The sequence below is a fragment of the Phaseolus vulgaris genome, chromosome 6 (assembly GCF_051622355.1).
Source record: "Phaseolus vulgaris cultivar YP4 chromosome 6, ASM5162235v1, whole genome shotgun sequence".
In the NCBI taxonomy this organism is placed as follows: Eukaryota; Viridiplantae; Streptophyta; class Magnoliopsida; order Fabales; family Fabaceae; genus Phaseolus; species Phaseolus vulgaris.
In genome coordinates this window covers 20,233,247-20,256,089 of record NC_143503.1, presented here as the reverse complement: position 1 = coordinate 20,256,089, position 22,843 = coordinate 20,233,247, and the positions used below count along the sequence as shown (strand labels likewise).

Here is a 22,843-nt window from a genome sequence, read left to right as displayed (position 1 = left end):
ACACCACTTATGTTTTTATGCTTATAGAAGTGCACCTAATGATGATTTGGTAAATGAATTTGTAATCTTTCTACGCTTGGATTCATTCGATAATGTGTAAATCTGAAGATTTTCCATAAAGCCTCCGAAGCGCAAATCCATCTAGCATCAATATATTTTTGGACTTCATCTACGATTGATCCTCTACGAACCTCCATTGTTACTCGATCTGGACCTTTGTACACATACTTGTATAAATATTTAATACTTTTAATGCTACTGCAAACCTCAACATTTATATGACAGTTATATTTTAACAACAACCAAGGGTTATAAGGAACCACCCATCTGTTGTCAACAATCGCATTACTATTTATAGATACCAGTGCATTGAAACGTCTTTTGTATTGTGGATATGAATTATTACCTTAACGTGTTTCTTCCAAGAACTCTTTAGGATATTTTTTTCTTGCATTGATTGTGCTTCATACATGGTTATCTTGGATTAAGAGTTGCGCAAGGCCCGTGTATCATGTGTTTCAGTACAACATCGTGCAACTGTGGCTTTTCTTCACTTTTTGGTATTTCTACTCTAACAATGCTATCATAATATTCTGGATCACGTAATTTATCATTATCTTGTAAGATAAGTAACATATGCACATGGGGTAGTCCATGTTTTTGAAATTTAGTGACATACATGTAACTTTTAACTTTTCCAAGAACTCCTTTATCAATCACATCTTCCTTCAATTGTTCAAATTTTGCTCGAAATATTCTTGTGAGTAAGTCAGGACAATCTTGTGGAGTGTGAAAAAATTTAAGTTCTGATGAAATTTCATTCCAAGAAGGATTGTGTGTCATTGTAAGGAAAATATCAGGTTTACCATCATGAACAATAGTTGCCATGTCATCTTCATATCGTTGTGTCAAGTCTCGAGGACTACCAATAAATGATGATGGTAATATTTTCTTCTGTCCAACATTTCCTTGAATAAAAAAGTAGTTTGAGTTTTGATATATTTAGATTTAATAAATGTAGTATGATACATATATTATGTACTTGTGTGAGTTTGTCCTTCATTTAAAGCATCTTAAAAACCTTGATACACTTCAGCACGAATATTATTTTAATGATATCAAATCTATTGTAACCTTCCTGCTTCAATCTTCACATAGTTGTCTATAACATATTGTTGTAAAATTCGTCTCACTTGTAATATTGTAGAGTGATCATTGGGACGAATCTACATTGAAGTAATCATGTATGTGTATTGATTTTATGACACAACATTGATAAGTAAATTTTTGGAAATGATATATATATAATTGAGTTGGAAGTTACCTGAACCATGTAGTTATAATATTCTCGGCATGAGATATTTTGGCCATTATGATTTTTTGTGTTGAGATCCCAACCATATGTTCCTAAAGGAAATAATAATGGATATTGTAAAGGGTCATAATATCTCAAAGATTCTTAAATTTTTATTAAGTTCCCATCATGACTTACAATTTTAATGTTTCGTCCACGTGCCATTGATTCTATGTCCTCAGTAACAATAATTGTTGCTACTTGAGATGCAGTTGAAAGATTGTATTGTGGTTGATTGGCAGGATGCTCTTTAATGAGTAAAGTACATTCATGAATATTTTGTTCTTGAGCAATTTTTCTAAATACATGCATAAAAGGATTGCACACATGTAGTACTTGTTGTAGCTTATTATCAATGGTTTGATGAAGATGAGAAGTTTCCAACATCCTATTTTGTAATTCATGTGCAGTGTCATAAATGTACAATTGCAAGAAACGTGGCCTAGACCCCTCATTTGAAAAAAAAAACCTCCAATCCTGTGATATATTGCACCTTGAGCACAAAAACTATATATACCACAACCAGTTGCAACTATATTTTCATCCATGTGAACACCAAGTGAAGTGAATGAAAGCACATGATTGTAACTTCTAATATGTTTTCTATAATGTCTACTTTCAGAAGAACAACCAAAACATATTTGAACCAACTCATCCGGAGCAGTAACATGTGGAAGTAAGACTTTTCCACCCAAGCAACACATATCACGAGATTCATGGTAAAGTAATCGTGCATGACAATGTGCACATGTAGTCGGAGTAGACAATTGAAACATTACCATCGCAATAGTATTTCTAAAATTACGAGCACAGTTATGCGTATGTCGAAATATATGTAGTATTCCTACATGTATGATACTTTCTAAAAACAGCAAAGTATGTCATTGAACTTCCATTACGTAAATATTGTGATAAAAGTATACTAACCATGTTCAATGTCAATGAGATTTGTATTACTTGGTTCTGCTCATTATCATTTGATCTTTGAAAGTTTTGTGGTGTAAAAGTATAACCTGTCAAGTTAAATAAATGAATAAAGTTATATAGAAAAATTTAAAGCAATAATGTGTTACCTGCATTATTTATTGACCGAGCCAAATGTCGAATAAATGACAATCTTCTTCCTGAAACCGTAATTGCCATAGATAATGTTGTTTCTCCTTTCTCTATAAGTTTTTATTCGTATAGATATTTCATCTGCCTTTTAAAATATTTTTTGGAAATTGACATCTTATGCATAAAAATGTACTAAACAGGTTCAATAACATGCGTGTTACTTGGTGTTGCTTCGTTATCGTTAGATTCTTCAAATGTCAAGTTAAATGAATGAATGAATGAATAAAACTATATAAAAAATTTAAAAAATGATATTTGTTGTGTTATATAACATTTTTTTACCTCCATTATTTATTGATCGAGCCAAATGTCGAATAGATGTCAATCCCCTTCCTGAAACAATATTTGTAATATGGATAGTAGTGTTTCTCCTTTGTCTATAAGTTTTTCTTCGTATAGATATTCCATTTGTCTTTTAAATTATTTTTTGGAAATTAACATCTTATGCATAAAAGTGTACTAACCAGGTTGAGTAACATGTGTTACTTGGGATGCTTCGTTATTGTTAGATCCTTCGAATGTCAAGTTAAATGAATGAATGAATAAAATAATATAAAAAAATTATTCAAAAATAATATTTGTTGTGTTATATAATATTTTTGTTACCTGCATTATTGATTGATCGAGCCAAATTTTGAATAAATTTGAATCTCCTTTCTCTATAAGTTTTGCTTTGTGTAGATACATTTTTCCTTTGTTCAATGATCATTCTTTGTCTTGTATTTGCAATATTTAGCTTCAAGTTTGACTTTCTCGTTTTAGTGTTGATCTTTTACACTTATATTTTCCATTTTGTTAGGTAATCTATTAAAGTGTAGAAAAATATTAAATATTTAAAAAATTCTAAAATATAAATCAAAACTAAAAACAAAACAAATTATTGAAACACCAAATAGTAGTATTACTGTACACATCAAATTTAACCAATATGAAAAATGTTGATAAAGTGAGGATAACGCAACTTAGTTACATTTTTCAAAATCATTCAAATTAGAAAGAAGCTCCTACAGTAATTACAAATCATTATTATTTATAATTTATAATACACATCAAAACCAAATCTTACTAATTTAAATGGCAAACATACATACAACAAGAATTACAGCCAATCTCATCTCTATGAGTGGTAAATGAAAGCAATCACAAATTATAGTTAAGTTTCTTTTGTTTAATTATTATTGACGGAAAATCTTGTGGAATTCCAACCATAACACTAATTTTTATGTTTATTTTTTATGATAAACCTATTGAAAACAGTCAAGTAAAAGAAAAATATTATTTAAAAATAAATTGTATTTTCAAAATAATTAATGATAAATATATAAAGTTCAACACAATTAATTAATGAGTATGTGACATAAAATAGATAGTGTAAATAAAAAACATCTTAAAAAATAAATATATAAAATATGATAATATTTAAAAAAATATAATTTATTTATATATTATTTATATAGATGAAAAAAAATATGGAGCCGCTACTGTTAAATTTTTTTAAGAATAATTTAATTATATTTTTAGAATATTAAGTGCAATGTGTCATCCTTGCGTCATGGAGTTATGAGTGGTTCCATTTTTATTAAAGAAAAAAAAAATCTTCTAACAAAAATTGAAACTGGAACGAATTTTATTTATTTTTTAATTTTGGAATAAATAAAAAATTAAATGTTGTGTTAAAATTTTAACACAGTGGCGACAGTTTCTAAATTGAATTCTTTCAGATTGAAAACCAAGTACCACTGCGTCCCCACTCTGCATCAGTTCCATATTGATGGTCCAATTGTTGTCTCATCGGACAACTCCTTCATCTTCTGTGACTACACGATTCAATCAAAATCGTCGACTTCATCACTGTCGCCATCCGTTCCACCCTCAATGCCAACTCTAAGGCTTTATTTGGATTAAAGGTTATGGGTGAGTGGAAAGTTAAGGATGTGAGGGAGTGGAAGTGTGAAGAAAGTGTGGAGAAAGTTGAGGGTGTTTGGATTAGGATATGTTAGAGTGGATGTGTGAAGAAAGTTTATTGAAAATTGTGAATGATGTGATAGTTGTGAGAATATTTTAATATAGTTTGAATAGTGTAAATTGTAAGATTACAAATTTACCCTTGTATATAAATAAATAGAAAAATGAAATATTAATGTTAAATTTTGTTTGTAGATAATTTTAATATTATTAATGATTATTTAATAAATTTTATGTTATATAAAATATAATTGTTATTAATTATGATTTTGATTACAATTAATAATAACATTAATATAATTTAAGAAAAAATGTCATGAACATTAATTAGTTGCAAAAATATATAAAGTCATTACATTTAATATAGAGATAAATATATATTAATTTAAAATTATGCAAATTATTACAATATTTTTTATAATTTTTTAATTTTAACATTAATAAATTATGTTAAATCTAGAAAAAAAATTAAAATCCTAAACATTATAAATTTTGAATTCCATTCTGTCAAAATAAATTTTTTAAATAAAAATTTATATTTTGTTATAAACAATTTTTTTTTTTAAATAATTACTTTCTACATTCTAACTGATTTTTTTAATTAATACAAATTTTTTATAAAGTTTTTAATTATAACATTAATAATTTATGTCAGATATAAAAAAACCCTACAAATTTTTAATTCCATTCTGTAAACATATTCATTTTTAATTTCATTATGTAAACATATTCATTTTAAAACATAATAATTATCAATAAACTGAAATTTCTTATCTACACTTTTTCTGCTTTCTTAACTTACTAAAACATTTATTTTGATTTTGTAATTTATAATATTAATTTATAAAAACCCTATACATTACAAATTTTTATTTCCAGTTGTAAAAATATTCAGTTTAAATAAATAATTTTTTTTTCTTATAAATAATTAAATGTTATAAAAAAATGACTACAACATTTTTTTAATGTTTTTAATGATAACATTAATAATTTATGTCAAATCTAAAAAAAAATTAACTAAACATTATAAATTTTTATTTCCATACTGTAAAAATATTATTTAGAAATAAAAAGCTATTTTTTTAAAATAATTTAATTTTTAAAAACTAATAACTATCTACATTTATTATTAGAAATTTAAATTTTTTCTCTAAACTTTTTCTGCCTTTTTAAATTACTATAACATTAAAATAAATAAATAAAAAATTAAAAAACCTGAATAGAGTGGAGGCCATGTGATTTATGGTGGCATGTAGGAGAAAAGAGAAAAGAAGGATAGAAAAGTAATTTTTAACATTTGATGTGGCACTTGCTATGCACTCTCCCCTTTCTCTTCATTTTGGAGAAGATGCAAGATCCCCTACACTTTCCCTGCAGTCTCTCCCTCACCCGCACACATAAGTGGAAGCAAACAGGGTGGCACTGTGACTTCCGTCGTCGCAAACAGTACCACCCCTAGAAGCAAACGGTACCTAAGTCCATCACCACCATGACACTCAGCCTTGACAACTGCAGGAGTATGTTTTTTTTTTCTTTCAATTTTTTATTTAATGAATAAAATTGTACGATTTTTTTGTTATATAAATTGTTGTCTTCGTGTGTTTTATGACGCCAGTACAATAATAATAATATTATCACCATACAATGCTAAAGGCATGCATAAATGAATAAGAAAAAGAAAAGTAAATTCAGACATTGCATTCATCTTCTACTTTATAATTGAAAAAACTGCGACTTCTCATATTTTGAATTTTTTTTAATATGAAAATAAAAAACAAAAAATGTAGGAGAAAATATGTAAATGTACAATGTTTAGTTTTGAATTTACAAATAGTGTTATCTCTTTTGTTATCCTTTAAGATATAAAATTAAAACTGCTCACAAAATAACAAATATCTCCTTTTATATATTTTTAAATAATAAAATAAAATATAAATATGAGGATAAAATTGAAATAAAATAAAATAGTTTTTAAGAGAAGAATTTCCTTTATAGTAGTTATAGTTTAAATAATATATATAAATTCCAAAAATCATTTTAATAAATATTTTATGTTGAATATTTATATTTATATATATATATATATATATATATATATATATTCATGTCTTAGATTTATAATTATTGAAGGATCGAAAGAAATAGATTATTTATAATTATAATCTAATGAATTTATAGAAGTGAATTTGTAAACATTATTATTTTATTTTCAATAGTTTTACCTTTCGTTTGTTATGTATATTAAAAACTATTTTTAGATGTTTATGTATGTCAACTAGATGAATTATATATATATATATATATATATATATATATTTTTTTTTTCTTCAACTTTTAGTTATACAAATATTATATTAAATACCAGTACATGATACTATTACCAATTCAATAGTCTTATTTATTTTTATCTAATCGCTGCTAGGACAAATTTTATACCTATCAATATATTGTTTTATATATAGATTAATGACTTTTTATGTTAACATAACACAAAAATATTTTTCCTAATAGTTTTAAAAAAAAATTCTATATTGAGTCGGCCTTGATATACAAATAAATTTAATGAATAAAGGTAAATTGTGATCCTAAGATAAAATAAAAATAGGTGTTTGATAACAATAGCCTAAGAAAATCACTTAATGAAAAGACATATAAAGTTTGGATCTTATAACATTGAAAAAATTATTAATTATTGTACAACATGATGAACTTTAAAGAAAATAATCAATTACATGAAAAGTAAAGATGGTTATAGTCTATGTCTGTTGATTGCTATAGTCTATGTCAGTTGTTCACCAATGACAACATGGTCCTGAGAGTTCTTGACCCTCTTTTTGTTGCAAACCCAAATCCATGTTGTGACCTCCAAAATGATAGCAATTGCAGCTAAAGATATTATTATGCCCGCATAGCTATTCTTCCACACATTGTGAGCATTCAAAATGTCAAAACCTTTCAAGACATTCCATATGGCCAATGCAATAGTTGCATAACCAACTATGTAATGAAAAATGTTCCAAAATATTCTGTATTTGTGATTCTTCTTAGGCCTCAAACACACAGCAACAAGAACTTGTGCAGATGCAAGACACATTAGAGTGATTCCAACGCATCGATGAGGAGCATGATGAACCCCATAGTGGTTTCCAATATACAAACCAGTCCCAAAGCCAACAATGCCGATCAAGAAGGCCAGTGATTGGCATGCTCGATGCAAGTGAAACCAAGTGCTTCCCAAACCGTCCACCACCTTCAAGTAACGACCCATCATCACTCCAATCGGCATCATTATTCCCCAACTCACAGTATTCAAAATTCCATGAACCTACATAATTCACAAGGTCAAAATATATACTTCCTCTAAAAAATATCATAAAGTCCAACTTTCTTACATTTCTTAACATGGTTCGTGAGTTCACATCTCCATCAGATTTAGAAACCTTGCCGGATATGAAATTGATGGTTCCATAGGATTGTAGATTAAAGCGTGAAAAGGAGTGAGCCTTGAGAGTGCCATCTTCAGAAACCAAACCCTCTTGCCAAGCATGGTTTACCACAGTCTTGTTGGGGGGAAGTTGAAAAGTTGCAAAGATGATGATGCCACCATTTGTGTATGATGTAGAAAGACTATAAACCGAAAAGCTAAGATTTCCCTCTTGTAGCATCGTCGCATAACTTGTTATTGGTGATGTATATGCTTTGATGGTCCCATTTGATTTATGAACTGCCACGAATGATTGTGAACCCACCATGCCCTTTGAGATAGGGTTTATGGCCCATGCAACCCAACTTGAATCCTTTGCGTTGGCCTTGTTGAATGCAACATCAACTACACCTGATGATGGATGGTAGTTCCAATGCAACGAGGATTCAAGAACGGGCAAATCTTCACAAGCCGCATACTTAATGTTGTTTGAAAACCTGTATGATTTTAAAATTAGAAATATGAGCTTCATTACCTATAATTTATATGATAAATATTTTTATCAAAGTACCATTTCACCTAATATAAATAAAACACGAATTTGTTAAGTCATCCCGTATATATTTTCAAACCCCATCCATTAAAAATAACATATTTATTTTGTATTTAGAAAACCAGAAATTTAAAAAATAAAGAAGAATATTTCTATGAAAAATTAATTAAGATTGTTTTGTTATTACATTTCACAAAATTAACCTTCGACATATATTTTCGACATATATTGAAGCAAATATAAGAAAAGATGATGATTTTAAAAATATGACCTTTACTATTTTATATTATATGATAAATGTTTTTGTATTTACATTTCTTCATAAAATTAACCTTTGATATATATTGAAGCAAATATAAGAAAAGGTGATGATTTTATGTTTTGTGAAAAGTTGATATAAGAAAAAAAATAGGAGAGTAAGCATATAAAATAGAAAGGAAAAGAAAAAGATGATGTGTTTTGAAAACCTGTATGAGTTGCATGGCTGTGAAGTGATAGGGACAATAATGGCAATTAGAAAAGTGAAGAAGAACACTATATTTGCAGTGAAAGTCATAGTAGGAGAAAGGAAATGAGAACAAAACAATTGCTCTGATTTTTAGCACTGAATAAATCAATTTCACACACATCTATTTATCTTTTTAAATAACATTTGTAAATCAAGATATCTTTATTTTATCTAACCGTTTCAAATATATTTTAAAACAGTTTTTATTTTCTATATTTTTAAAATATTTTTCTTTTATTTTCTATATATGCTAAAGATAAAATTTAAAATCCAAAAAATATTTTTACTAAAAAATGTATTTTCAATTAAAAGATTATTGTGTAAATTGTGTAGGAATATAACTGAATATTGTTATATATATAAATTAAAGTAATATTAATTATGTAAATATTTTTTAAAGTTTTAGTTTATTAATTAATATTTCTATGTTAATTTTTAATTATAACTAATAAATAAATAAAATTTAATTGTAAGGATTAATAATTTAAATTAAAATATTTTTATATATTTTTTATATTTTTAAATATGATAATAAAAAGTATTAATATTTTAAATATTTTTTTATTTAATTTTTAATTTAAAAAGAGTCCGTCTAAATGAGTGTACGAAAGAAGTTTACAAAAAGTAAAATTTTAATCTAACTTAGGATCACCTTAGATCCGATTTATCTATTTTTGGAAGCCTTTTGAATTTATGGACGGGTTTATGGTGAGAAATATTTTTTTATTTCAGTATGTTTGTTGTAAAGTGTTTTTAAAATAAATAAATAGTTTGGTTTAGCTGTAACAGAAATATATTTTTTCCAGAATAAAAATATATATATATGAAACTGAAAATTGATTTTTTTTAAATAATTAAACATTTTTCTTAAATTGGACTGAATTATTTTTAAGTCTAGTATTTAAAAACTGTAACACCCCATAAGATACGTCTAATTGATAGAAATACAAATATTAAAATATAAAGTTGAAAACAATATTAAATATTTTAGAGCGTGGTGCAGAGGGCGATATTTTAGTCTTTCTGCTGTTAGTATAATGGTACAGTTAATAATAATGGCGGTGTAGTAATATGTGTTTTAGAGTGTGTTAAAAAATATTATAGTTGAAATAATTTTATTAATATATATAATTTTATTAATATATCTAAACATGTTAGGTTGTGTGTGAAAATTCTATATCTATTTTCAGTTTATACCTATATATCTATAAATAAATAAAATTATGGATTAAGTTTAATTCGTTAAACATTATATATATTTTTTTAAAATACTATATTCCATTATTTTTTTAAGTTCTTAGTAATATATCAATCTCTAAATAAAAACACTATTTTTTTTGCTAGATTTTATTAATATCATTCTTTTGAAAAAAAATGTTATATATTATCACTTTTAATTAAGATATAAATAATTTTCATTTACAGTTTTTTAAATTTTTTATATTCATATCAAAATAACTTAGACATAACATGAATAACATAAATGTCAATAAAAATAATAATTATAATTTAGACATAGCACATACGTGCAAAAGAATGAAATAGATACATGTCTTGTCATTTGTTCACAAAAATATACTCAGAGAAACAATTTTTATCAAAAATTTTGATTCAAGTCTACGTATCAACAATGAAATTAAATTGAAATTGCATAATATTTAAAACTTAAATTAAAACACAAAGTAATAAAAAATAAAATTATAATATTATGCATAATACATTTAATCATTTTTTCCAATGCCCTATCCTCTTATTCTTCCTCCCAAAGAGTGCAATGACAAGAACGGTGACATGGTGGAGTGGGTATTTTAATTTTTTGTTATGGTATAAGGTGTGGTTAGTAATAATGGGGATAGCAAAAGGCTTTTGTTTGTCATGATTTGTAAAAAGGGCATATTTTAGGTTCATTCTCATTCTGATGAGATATGAATAACAATGAAATGAAGCCTTTTTCATTTTGCAAACCATACTTTTTTTTCTCTCTGTATCCCATACGTATATTTATGGGTAAATTAACTTTTTTTAATCTCTTTTTAAAAAAATTCTAATTTCATTCCATAAATTATAAAGTAATAATTATTTTCATAGTTTATTTTTTTTTAAAAAAGACCGTTGTACTTGCACAAACGAATTTAAATTTTCAAAATTAAAATGTTAGAATTTTGAATTACTATTTAAATACTTTTTTTTGGTTAAATCAACTCATGTATTTTTACATTTTGGATTCTTAGTTTTAAAAATAGTAATTATTTTTCGATGTATACAAAACTAAATATATATTTAAAACATAAAATTTTAGTATAGTACAAAAACCGATCTTAAATTCTTATATTTTAAAAAATTTGAAATTATGAGCATGATATTTTCTTAAAAAATATATAATTTTTTAATAGATTATCTATCCAAACAACATATTTCATCATATCATATTTTAAATTATTTATAAAAGTACACTACCCTTTAAAAAATTCATTCAAATACTTTTATTTATCAATATATTTTCTTACCATGGGATCCCTTTACTTTAATTTTAATTAGTGGTTAGTAATTGATCTATATTTTTCTTTATTAACTTTTTCTTCTCTATCAAGATGAGCATTCTTATACATTAATGTAACTCATATTGGAAATTTATTCTCATGCTAAGTGACATTATTACACAATCTAATCTAGGTTTAGTGAGACCTGTATATAGGACCCAATCAATATGTGATAAAGTGTGTGAAGGGAGAATATAATATATACACAATCCCTCAATTGCAAAATAATTAGCAAATTATAACCTAAGATATAAATTTGTCTTACCCAAAGACTCAATAAGTAAAATAATATAAAATAATAATAATAATATATAAAATAAATATTAAAATTATTAATATTAATATTGTTAATAATATTAATATTAACTGCATAAACCTCTTCTTGTTTTTCTTACTGAACCCATGATGTCATACACTAATGCTTTAGATGTTCTTTTCAAATCTGTTAATATGCATTTGGTTGCTACGTCTCCTATCGTTAATAAAACTGTTAGGCTTTGGTGTTTGTCGGTCCCAAATCTTGTCCAAACTTTCTTGGTTAATGATCAATTTATTTATGTAAATTGCCTTTTGCATGATAAAGGCTTTAGCTTTGTAGGTGTTTATGGTGCTAACACATACTTTGTTAGACGAATTTTTTGGAGGGATCTTAGTTTCCTCACAGGGCCTTCGTGTATTCTGGGTGATTTTAATGTTGTTCTCTCGGTTGACGATTGCAAAGGGAGGGTTGCTCCTAATAAGGTTTCTTATATTGAATTTATTGATTGGATTAATAATAATGATCTTACTTCTATGCCTTGTTATACTTGGTGTAATGGGAGGAGCGGGTTACACATAATTGATAGAAATTTGGATAGGGCTTTATGTATTGGAGCGTGTCTGGATGAATGAGATTCTTGTAATTACCTGGTTCTTGTTAAAAATGGTTTTGACCACTCTCCTATTCTTGCTAGTCTTGCTAGTAATTGTTTACAGAAGGTTAACAATTTTCGTTTCTTTTCTATATGACTTCAAGATCGTTCGTGTATGAAGGTTATTCATGATTCTTGGGCTAATCTGGTTGTTGGTTGTCCTATGTTTATTTTGAAACATAAGTTAAAAAGGTTGAAAATTGAGCTCTGATGGTGGAATAAAAATTATTTTGGTAATGTTCATAAAGCAGTGCCTTAAGCAAGCTTTCCTCCTTGATATTCAACAAAACTTAGAGACTATTAGTTTGTTTGATATCGATGGGCTTATCTGTTAAGTAAAGATTGCTAAGGAGGAGATTGATCATGCGCTTTATTGTCAATATTTGTTTTTTGAGAGAGAGGACAAAAATGTTTTAAGATAGGGATAAAAATATTACTTTTTCATGTTGTGGTAAAGAGGCGAAATAGTTCTAGTGGGATTCACATACTAAGGATTGAGAATGAGGTTATTGAGGATCTAAACTCATTGAGGATCCTAAACTCATTGAGGATCATATCTTGGATTTTTATAAAAATCTTTATGCTGAGTCTAGTTCTAATAATCAGATAATAAGGAAGAGTTTATTAATAAATGTTTATTTATTAAAAATGTAACTACAAAATAATTATATATTTGAAATTTTTAATTATAAATTTTAACCATATCAAATATTTATTGTATACCATAAACAAACTAAAAATACTGCTTAATAAGTAAAAATTAATCTCATATTTTATTATGCTATTGTTTCAATTTTATTTTTTAAAGCATGAGAGAGAGGATAAACGGAGGCATGTAAAATTAGTTTTTTTTTTTTATATATATAATCATGTGCCATTTTTATTTAATTTTAAATACCTTTAGTGTCTCTCTCTCTCTATATATATATATATAATTAGTTTCTGTAAAAAAGTGTTACTTTTAAATATCTCATATTTTTAATCATTATTTTTTAGACTTTACTATAAATCACAGTTTAACGCTAAAAATAACAAATATAAATTTAATAGGCAATAAAAAACTTAAATTGAGATACTTAGATGTTTTAATTTATAGGTATATAATTTAATTAAATAATATATTATTTACTTAATATGAATGATATTAATAATATATTATTTATATTTTTCTTATTCAAGAATTTACTTTTAAATATCGTATTTCTATTTAAAAACTAATTACAATTTATTAGATGTTTATAATTTATTATATATATATATACATATATATATACATATATATATACATATATATATATACATATATATATATATCTTAATTTTGATACTATATTTTTTAATAAACTTAAAATAATTTATGTTCAAATTTCATAAATAAGCATTTTATTCTATAAAGATAAAAATAATAAATATAATTTATATATTAAAAACAACTTATATTATATAAAACTATATGTAATATAAAACCATTATTATTTTTTATCTGAAGAAAATTTATAATTGTTATAAGATAATTTTATTTATAACATATTTTGTTACTAGTATTTTGAAAAATAATAATTTTATTTAAGTGATATTTATAAATAAAAATTAATTATTATTCTTAAAATAATATAAAAATAGTGTTCATAATATATTGAAGTTAAAAAAAATTATGTACCACTGTTTTATCCATAAAAAAAAAAAGGATTAAGGATTTATGTAGCAAAACTAGCTATATAGCTTATAAGTTAACTAATAGTTGATAATCTAGTTGACTTTTAGATTAAGTACTAATTGACAAACTCTTAACTTATAAGTTATAAAATAATAAGCTAATTTATTAACTTCAATTTTATTTGGCAAAACTAGTTGATTAATTAGTAGGTAACTAATAAACTATCCTAGTAGTAAATTTACTACTACCTTATTAGCTTCAAAATTTCACGCTAATAAACTAACTTATTAAATTTAAAGTATTTGGTAAATTAGTTCATAAATATAAAATAATATAACGACATATTTTTATTATATAATAAATTTTATTTTATGTTAGATAAAAATATATTATTAAATAATTATAATTTTTAATTTTAAATAATTAAATTCATATTAATTGTTTTACTACTTATTATTTATCATAGCTTTTATTGATTTAAATAAGTAATTTTATTTAAATGAATTAATATAATAGATATTAGTCAAATTTAAATTTTATTTATCTTCATAAATTTAAGTTTTTCTATTCCTCAATCTAAACTAATGGTACATTGAACTTATTTTTCACAAAGTATATTTTCTACATCCTGAAGGAAAGAATTAGTAACTTCATTGTGATTTTTTTTTAATTTAAACTACATAAAAGGTTAAAAAATATACCAACAACTACTAAAAATAATACATTAATCAATTATCTCTATAAAATTAAAATAGGTAATGATAAGTAAAAATAGAATAAAAATAGTAAAACTATATTAAAATAAGTGATAATAATAGAAAAAAGATTAAATAAGTTATAAGTTATATGATACAAGCTAGTTGAAGTGACTTGTAGCTTCTTAGTTTTAAAATAAATTATTTTGATATATTAATAAAATAGTCAAATAAGTTAATAACAAACATATTAATCTTACTAAACACACTCTTAAAATATTTAGTAAAAGTAACTAATAAAATATTTCATAATATAAAATGACATAAAACATTATAACTATATTAGTTCTATTATATAAATAAAATTATGTTTTTTTAGATAAAATATATTATTTGTAATTTTAATCGATCAACCAAAGAGGCTCAGAGATAATACGAGAAAAAAATTACCTCTGTAAAACTGAAAATAGATAAAAAAAAAAGAAAATAATATATATATATATATATATATATATATATATATATATAAATATAAGGGGCAATAAAAAAAATAAATGAGTGACAAGTAACCTAAAGTAGTTTATAACTTCAGAACTTTTTTTGAAATAAATAAATTTGATATATTTTACCATGTTATTTAAATTTGCTTATAAAATAAACACATTCTGAATATATTCATTAATTGAATAATGTACTTAAAAACATTCTTATTGTTTTGATTGATATTTTATAATTTTAGTATTAAATTTATTTTATTTAATAACAAGTTAAAAAACAATAATAAAATATCAAAGATTTAGAAATGTCAAAAGAATTTATAGAAAGTAAAATTAAAAAATATTTACTTGAACTTAAAGCATATTTAAACTAATTATTTTACATTAACTTTAAATTTTATAAGGATATTTGAAGAAAATAATAACAATAATAATAATTTGTTTTATATTAGATGTAATGTTTATCTATTATAATTATTAGTTCAAAAATATAATTATAATATATTGTAATTATTTATTCTAAAGATCAAAACATGTGTTACTATTTTATCTTTTGATAAAATTTCTGTGTATAATATATTAAAAAGTAATTTTAATCATCATATATCCATACAGAAATTAAATTAAAAGTAAAATATAATTATTATTTTTAATTATAATAGATTATTGAGTGAAAAAGTAAAAATAACCTATAAAAGTATTCTGTTTATATTAAATAAAAAATATTTTACTTAATTAAATTTTGTGTAAAAAAAAATCTTAATTTGAAAAGTTTTGTGATTTTTAATTATATTAGTTAACATTTATATTTTAAACTAATATATTAATGATAAAGATTAAGAAAATATTAACAGATTTAAAGTTAGAAAATATTTTGATATAAATTAAAGATATATGATATTTACATGAGTAGAACATATTTAAATAATCATGGTGACTGAGATTTCTAAGATGTTAACTTTGTATGTTTCGTAGTTTGATTGAAGGCATCATCAAACCCGAGAGAGAAAGAAGTAAGAACACTGTCCCTCACGGTCACGTTTCAGCCACCAAACCCCACAAACACACTATTCTTCTCAACTTGTTTTTACTTTTCATTATTTATATCAATATTCACATAATCATACAACACCAAACACCAACATCATTTGACCAAAACACATTGTTTTTTCGCAGTTTTCAATTCATCCGAAGCTAAGATTCCAAGGCATCATTCCCTTCGCTTTCTATTTTTCTTCTATGCTTTTGAGTTTTGTCTTGAATTTTATGTTAATTTTTTTTATATTGTAATTATTATTATTCTTGTTATTGTTGTTTTGCAGAGTTTTGGTTTGACATAAATTAACCTTTCAAGATCTCAGAGGGGCAGAAGATCAAAGCCTAGACACACTCTCATACATAAAGAGTGTCTCTGATTTGATCTTTGTTTCTTTTCTCCTTGAAAATTTTCAGCACCCCACAGGGTTCTGTCAGAAAAGTTTGAATTTTGAGCCTACCCTTTACAATGATTTCTTCCTTGAGACAGCCTGTTGTGGGGATCAGTGGTTCTGATCTTCTTTTGAGGCAAAGACATGCAACCCCAGTTAAGGCACGGTCGTTTTTGCCTTCTTTGTCAAGAGAAAAGGGGCAAGGATCTCTGGTTTCAGTGCACAAGCCACTGCACATTGCTTCTTCTCTTGGTGGTGGAAATTTTGTGTCAGGGAAGAGTGATGGAAGGGGTGATTTGGTGAAGTGTGAAGCCTATGAGGCAGACAGATCAGAGGTTGAGGCTACAAACACACCATCAGAGGCTGCAAAGAAGGTGAAAATTGGCATATATTTTGCAACCTGGTGGGCTCTGAATGTGGTGTTTAATATTTATAACAAGAAGGTGTTGAATGCCTACCCCTACCCTTGGCTGACTTCAACTCTCTCACTTGCATGTGGGTCTCTTATGATGTTGATCTCTTGGGCCACTGGGATTGCAGAAGCCCCCAAGACTGATCCTGAGTTTTGGAAGTCTTTGTTCCCTGTAAGTATCAAATTGGTTTTATTTGTTCTTGACGAAAGAAATTGATGGAAGGAAATGAAAGCTTTGTTTTGTTTGCTCATGTGTTTTTTATTCTGGGAAAAAAATGTTTTTCTTTTTGACAATTTTGGACGCATATCTGGATGTCTATGTTGGTTAAGTCCAGAAACGTACAAAGTAGAGAAAATTGAGTATGTTCCTTTCAAGCCTTGTGGCTGAATTGGACTGAATTAATTTTGAGATCTTTGGTTTACTAATTGTTACAATTTTCAAGTTTAGAAATAGTGATTTTACTTTAGCTGGACAATCAACAAAGTTTCTTCCTCCACCCTAAAAAATCCTTGAAATTTTTGGTATGCTTGTGTAATTGTTTCAAAAAAATTATTGATCAATTTAGTGATTCTCCTTTATTTATTTATTTATCATTTTGGATGGATGGAGACCTTAGTTTTTGTTTTGTTTCCCCTTCAGGTTGCCGTAGCACATACAATAGGACATGTAGCGGCAACTGTTAGTATGTCAAAAGTTGCGGTATCATTTACACACATAATCAAGAGTGGTGAGCCTGCTTTTAGTGTTCTGGTTTCAAGATTTATCTTGGGTGATACCTTCCCTGTGCCAGTCTATCTGTCTTTAGTTCCGATCATTGGTGGATGTGCACTTGCAGCCGTGACTGAACTCAATTTCAACATGATTGGTAATGATTTTTTCCTTTCAAGGATTTTGTTTATCTTTAATATTGATATTGTTGTTAAGCACAGAAGTAAGTTGGAGATAAGATGATAAACTTTTTTGGATCTTGAATATGACTAGACAAAAATATAATCTGTCCGTGTTAAATTACATTTGGTTATGATTTTTCTTTTAGTGTTAGGGAACTGGCCTTTACTGCACTTTGTTGTCTATTCTTGCTTGAGTTTATCTCTCAAGAACAAGGGTAATTTGTTAATGAGTAACTTGAGTAATGGTGTCATTAGAGGTTATTTATTTGTTCTGGAATGAATTTCTTGTAAAGTTTTCTGCAAGTAGCTCTTCACTCTCCTGACTTTATTTTCATTATTCTTTTCCAGGTTTTATGGGGGCTATGATATCGAATTTGGCATTTGTATTCCGTAACATCTTTTCGAAAAAGGGCATGAAGGGAAAGTCTGTCAGTGGAATGAATTACTACGCTTGTTTATCTATTTTGTCCCTAGCAATTCTCACACCCTTTGCCATTGCCGTGGAAGGACCACAGATGTGGATTGCCGGATGGCAAACAGCCGTCTCTCAGATCGGAAACCAACTCATATGGTAATTTCAAGAAGACTGCTTACTGTAATGTTATCCCTATTGTGTTGTTATCATGTTCACACTCATCTCTACTTGTATGTATCTCTATTTTTCATGCTCTAAGGTGATATGTTGAAATTTTCATAATATATGGTTAGTGTTCAAAGTTCAAACATCTTTTATCTGATTCTTTTTTCTTATCCTTATGTGTGAATGCAAAAATATTTTATATTTCCTAAACTACTGTTCATTTGTTTTTGAGTGACATATTTAACAACAGTATGGGGGAAGGTGGTGGTACTGGTTCCAATTTCTGACCATCAATCTGAAGATTTAAATTGTTGGTAGTTATTGAGAATACTGGCCTTTTCATCATCTTTATGTTTAATAAAGTTGAATGTTTTCTAGTTGTTAGGGGTCAACATGATAGTTTCTTATTTTGAAGTGATCGAGACATTTGCATTTGCATCTCTCCTAGTGTTGGAGATTCTGTATTAAAAGCTATATTCAGTTGGCTTGCATATTTATACCTTGGTTGATTACTTATTTATCCTTTATAAAATTGGGGAAAATATAAACTAACTTCAGAGATTCAACACATATATAAAATGCATGAAAACGTTTACTATTGGCTAGAAGACACCAATGTCGACTTCTTCAGTCTTTTCTGCCACTAATTGATGATCATGTCCTTATGCTAATTTGAGACTTGCGGGCTGATAGATCATCTGTGCTGGGCAATGGAATAATTATCAAATACCTGTTTTTTTGTGTGTGTTGTAATCTGAATTAAAGCTTACACCTTCTGTGTAGTTTAGTTTTCACATTTTAACCCATTATCTGACTTCAGTTTCTTCATTCTGATTGAGTTGTCTGTTGTTGGTACCCTTCATCTTGTGATCCTAAGCTTCTGCTCTCTCAATATTATGACCAAATTTTTGGCTGGTGATTGTACACAACAGGTGGGTAGCAGCTCAAAGTATATTCTATCATTTATACAATCAAGTATCATACATGTCTCTGGATGAGATCTCTCCCTTGACGTTTAGCGTTGGAAACACCATGAAACGTATATCTGTCATAGTGTCTTCGATTATTATTTTCCACACACCAGTTCAACCTGTCAATGCTCTTGGTGCTGCCATTGCCATCCTTGGAACCTTCTTATATTCACAGGTACTTTCTGTTCTTCATTTTCTAATTTTGTTATGTTTATCATCGTTTATCGTGTCCTTTGGTGGGCCATATTATTTACCACCAAAAGAAAAATGTTATTTATATTTGAAACATCAAACACACAGTGTTACCTATTATAATGGTCCGAGGTTGCATTGTTATTTTGTCTGATCTGCAAACTGTCAAATTTTAAAAGGGTTTTTGTGTAACCTTCAAGACTTATCATTTGGTGAGAGTTTACAATGGAGAAAAAACGTGGTTCATAGGGTGGAGTTGGTTATGAATGTACCTTATGTTTTACCTTCCAATCTCATAAATGATATTCTGCTGAAGTTAGGTGTATTGGTGAGTAGCCTTGAAATTGCCACCTAACTCCTTTTGTTCTTACATTGAACCTACCTATACAACTTCTTTTCCAAGTCAATTTTCAACATAAGTTAGCTTACCTTGTAGACTTTCCAAAGTTGTCCACACCATATACTTTAGCACATGTTTTGGTTCATATCTTCACATTCAGCGGTCAAGTGGGTGGGAATCTGGAAAATTTGAGAAGAACAAAAGGGTTTGAAACAAATAGAATAACAATTAGATTACAAGTTTCTTTAAGCTAAACAAACATGTGGTTTTCTTTCAGAACTAATGATTTTGTTTGGAAGGTATACTTATTTCTTTATGTACTGATTTCTGCAGGCAAAACAATAGATTTGGTGAACTGAGATTCCTCTATGGACTTGTTTGTTACTGTTCTTCATGCTCAACCAGGGACAAGAAAGTTAATTTTGGAATGTGCCACTGCTGAATTTTTTGTAAGACTAGGATGATCTGGCTATCAGTCCATCTGTAGATATAGTAATAAGAATGATGCTGTTGAGGAAACATTATAATACAGATTATTATTAGGTAGATTTCTTTTTTCAATTTCTGAAATATCTATGATTTGAAATAAACGTTTTTTGTTCATATGTTTTGAGAATAATTTCTCAGAACATTGTGTAAGGAGCTTGCAATAATGTGATGATGCCTATGATCAATTTGAATGTCTCAATATGTAAATGTTTGATGTTAGTGAATATGCAACTTTGGAGGTGCATTGTGGTCCTTACATTTCTATGCCCTTTGACCCTTCCCATGTGACAGTGTTTGCTTTCTGTAGTGAGAAAGTGACTCTTCACTTTTCTAAAGGACATGTTCCCATTCTTCATGCCTGTGTTCATTGTTGATATTTGTAACCTAATTCATAGAATAATTAATCAGAGAATATTCGAGCATTGATTCGTGATGTGGGGTTGTTTCAGGCCTAGCTAGTGATATAGAATGGTTCATTATTCCATCATCAATTATGTATGACATGGTATATGACTTTTTTTTGTTTATCTTTTATAGTGGTGTTTGGTAGAAGTTAATGATGATATAATTGAATGTTTTGAAGTAAATTTTTAGAATGTTCGATAAAATTAGTTGTGGTTAATGATAATAAATGAAAAGTCACAATATGTTTATGGGTTTTTATATAAATTTATTCATGCATACGTAATTATAATTTTAAGTATATTAGTTTTTTTAAAAAAAATTATAGTTTCTTTTACAAAATTCGTGTATAAAGTCAAGTTTTATTAAAAATTGAAAGAAAGTGTAAGAGTTAAAATAAATAACGTGAGGTTAATTAAGGATGAAATGTTATTTAAACAAGGCAATTGCTTCCTGCACCATATCACTGCACCCGATCTTAGCGAAAAAGACGAAACTGTCCTTAAAAAAAAAATTTCAAAATATGTGTTCTGGATATTTTTTTCCGGAACGAAATTTTATATTACGGATTTTTTTATCTAGAATTGATTTTTTATTTTTGTTTCCGGATTTTTATTTCCGAAACACAATTATTTCTTTTCTGGATTTTTTTTTCCGGAATGTATTATTTTTCAATTCCGGATTTTTTTGTCCGAAATAGAATTTTAATTTTGGTTTCCGGATTTTTATTTCCGAAACTCAATAATTACTTCCGGATTTATTTTTCCGGAATATATTATTTTCAATTCCGGATTTTTATTTCCAGAATTAAGGGCATTTTTGGAAATTAAAAAAATATGTTGGGTGCAGGTTAAAAATGATTGGGTGCAGGGAGCATTTGCATTTAAACAAATGGTATGGCATTGAAAGAGGAAGTAACTAATGTTAAATAGAAATCAGAGTCTAAATGTTAATGTCTTTTTTCAATTTAATATAACAATAAGTAAAATTTTAGTTTAATAAAAAAATAATTCAATAACATTGATAGTGTAGATATTTTTTACACCGTAATTCGATGAGAATGAAAATTACTAAAAAACAATTCATACAATAACTTTCAAATCATTGAAAACTATTAGTTTTTTACATTGATTGTGCATAAATATTGAAATCATGAGAGGATCTAATGAACCCACTGACTTTAGATAGAATTCGGATAAAATGTTTCCAAAAAAAAAAAGTGTTATCTTATTTTGACTTTACAAAAATTATGTAAATTTGAGTTCTTAGAGTGTATTTTGTGAGGGTAGCTAAAATCTTTCAGAAAATAGATTTCTATTTGAAGGGTATATAACTGCGTGGATAAGCTCACACTAACTTATCAATTGGGGATTCAGTTTCGAGATATCGAGAAGAAAGTGAAATAAGCGTTGGTATTACTTATAGGTAATATTACATTTATAATCAATTAATCTGATAAATGAGTACTCTTCTTTAGGAGAGTCTTCAATTACCTACTTAACTCAGTAGTTATAACCGTCATTAAATGTTAATTATAAACGTTTTGAGAACCAAATAAGGAATTTCCATATTAGAAAAGCAAAGTAAGAGTAAAAGTAAAATTGAGAAATTGTAGAGGAATAATGGCAGAAAAGCAAGGAGAGTAATGGGAGAGAGAGATGAACCAGTTTGAAGGAGAGAATCTGTAAGAATAGTTCAGTGATGAAGTTATTGCAGTTGAGCTTCCATGGAATTGGTGAAATGGCAAAGAGAAGAGGATAGAGGAAGTAACAGAAAAAGCTTTGTTAATATTGTTATTAGAAACCATTGTAGTTAAGAAGAAAAAGAAATGGTGAACTACTTTTTGTGACTCTGATAAAAGGATTTTGTGGATAAGCTTTCCTTCGATACAAACCAGAATTAAACTTGGATTCAACAAA

At 26.9% G+C, this 22,843-nt stretch overlaps 2 protein-coding genes and 1 long non-coding RNA gene across 5 annotated transcripts; 1 reads left to right on the top strand and 2 right to left on the bottom strand.

Annotated features, from left to right (window-relative positions):
* Positions 1 to 7,214: 7,214 nt before the first annotated feature.
* Positions 7,215 to 8,968, bottom strand: LOC137833425 (cytochrome b561 and DOMON domain-containing protein At5g47530). Its single transcript, XM_090303912.1, has 3 exons — positions 8,880 to 8,968; positions 7,828 to 8,356; positions 7,215 to 7,760 (listed from the first exon to the last, which is right to left on the bottom strand). Exons 1-3 carry the CDS (start codon positions 8,966 to 8,968, stop codon positions 7,215 to 7,217), a joined length of 1,164 nt encoding a protein of 387 aa, XP_090160038.1.
* A 7,163-nt stretch (positions 8,969 to 16,131) lies between these two features.
* LOC137831195 (glucose-6-phosphate/phosphate translocator 1, chloroplastic) lies at positions 16,132 to 20,721 on the top strand. Of its 3 annotated transcripts, XM_068638772.2 has the most exons (7): positions 16,151 to 16,233; positions 16,397 to 16,427; positions 16,543 to 17,231; positions 17,700 to 17,925; positions 18,299 to 18,521; positions 19,463 to 19,676; positions 20,367 to 20,721. In XM_068638772.2, exons 3-7 carry the CDS (start codon positions 16,725 to 16,727, stop codon positions 20,376 to 20,378), a joined length of 1,182 nt encoding a protein of 393 aa, XP_068494873.1. In that variant the 5' UTR covers positions 16,151 to 16,233; positions 16,397 to 16,427; positions 16,543 to 16,724; the 3' UTR covers positions 20,379 to 20,721. The 3 variants fall into 3 exon arrangements, with proteins under 3 accessions (XP_090160158.1, XP_068494873.1, XP_068494871.1); XM_090304032.1 differs by lacking the exon at positions 16,397 to 16,427 and having other exon boundaries at positions 16,132 to 16,233; XM_068638770.2 differs by lacking the exon at positions 16,151 to 16,233 and having other exon boundaries at positions 16,236 to 16,427.
* Positions 19,913 to 22,743, bottom strand: LOC137831196 (uncharacterized). The gene is made up of 2 exons (XR_016521796.1): positions 22,589 to 22,743; positions 19,913 to 20,212 (listed from the first exon to the last, which is right to left on the bottom strand). It is a non-coding gene; the product is annotated as an uncharacterized LOC137831196 (long non-coding RNA).
* Positions 22,744 to 22,843: the final 100 nt, after the last annotated feature.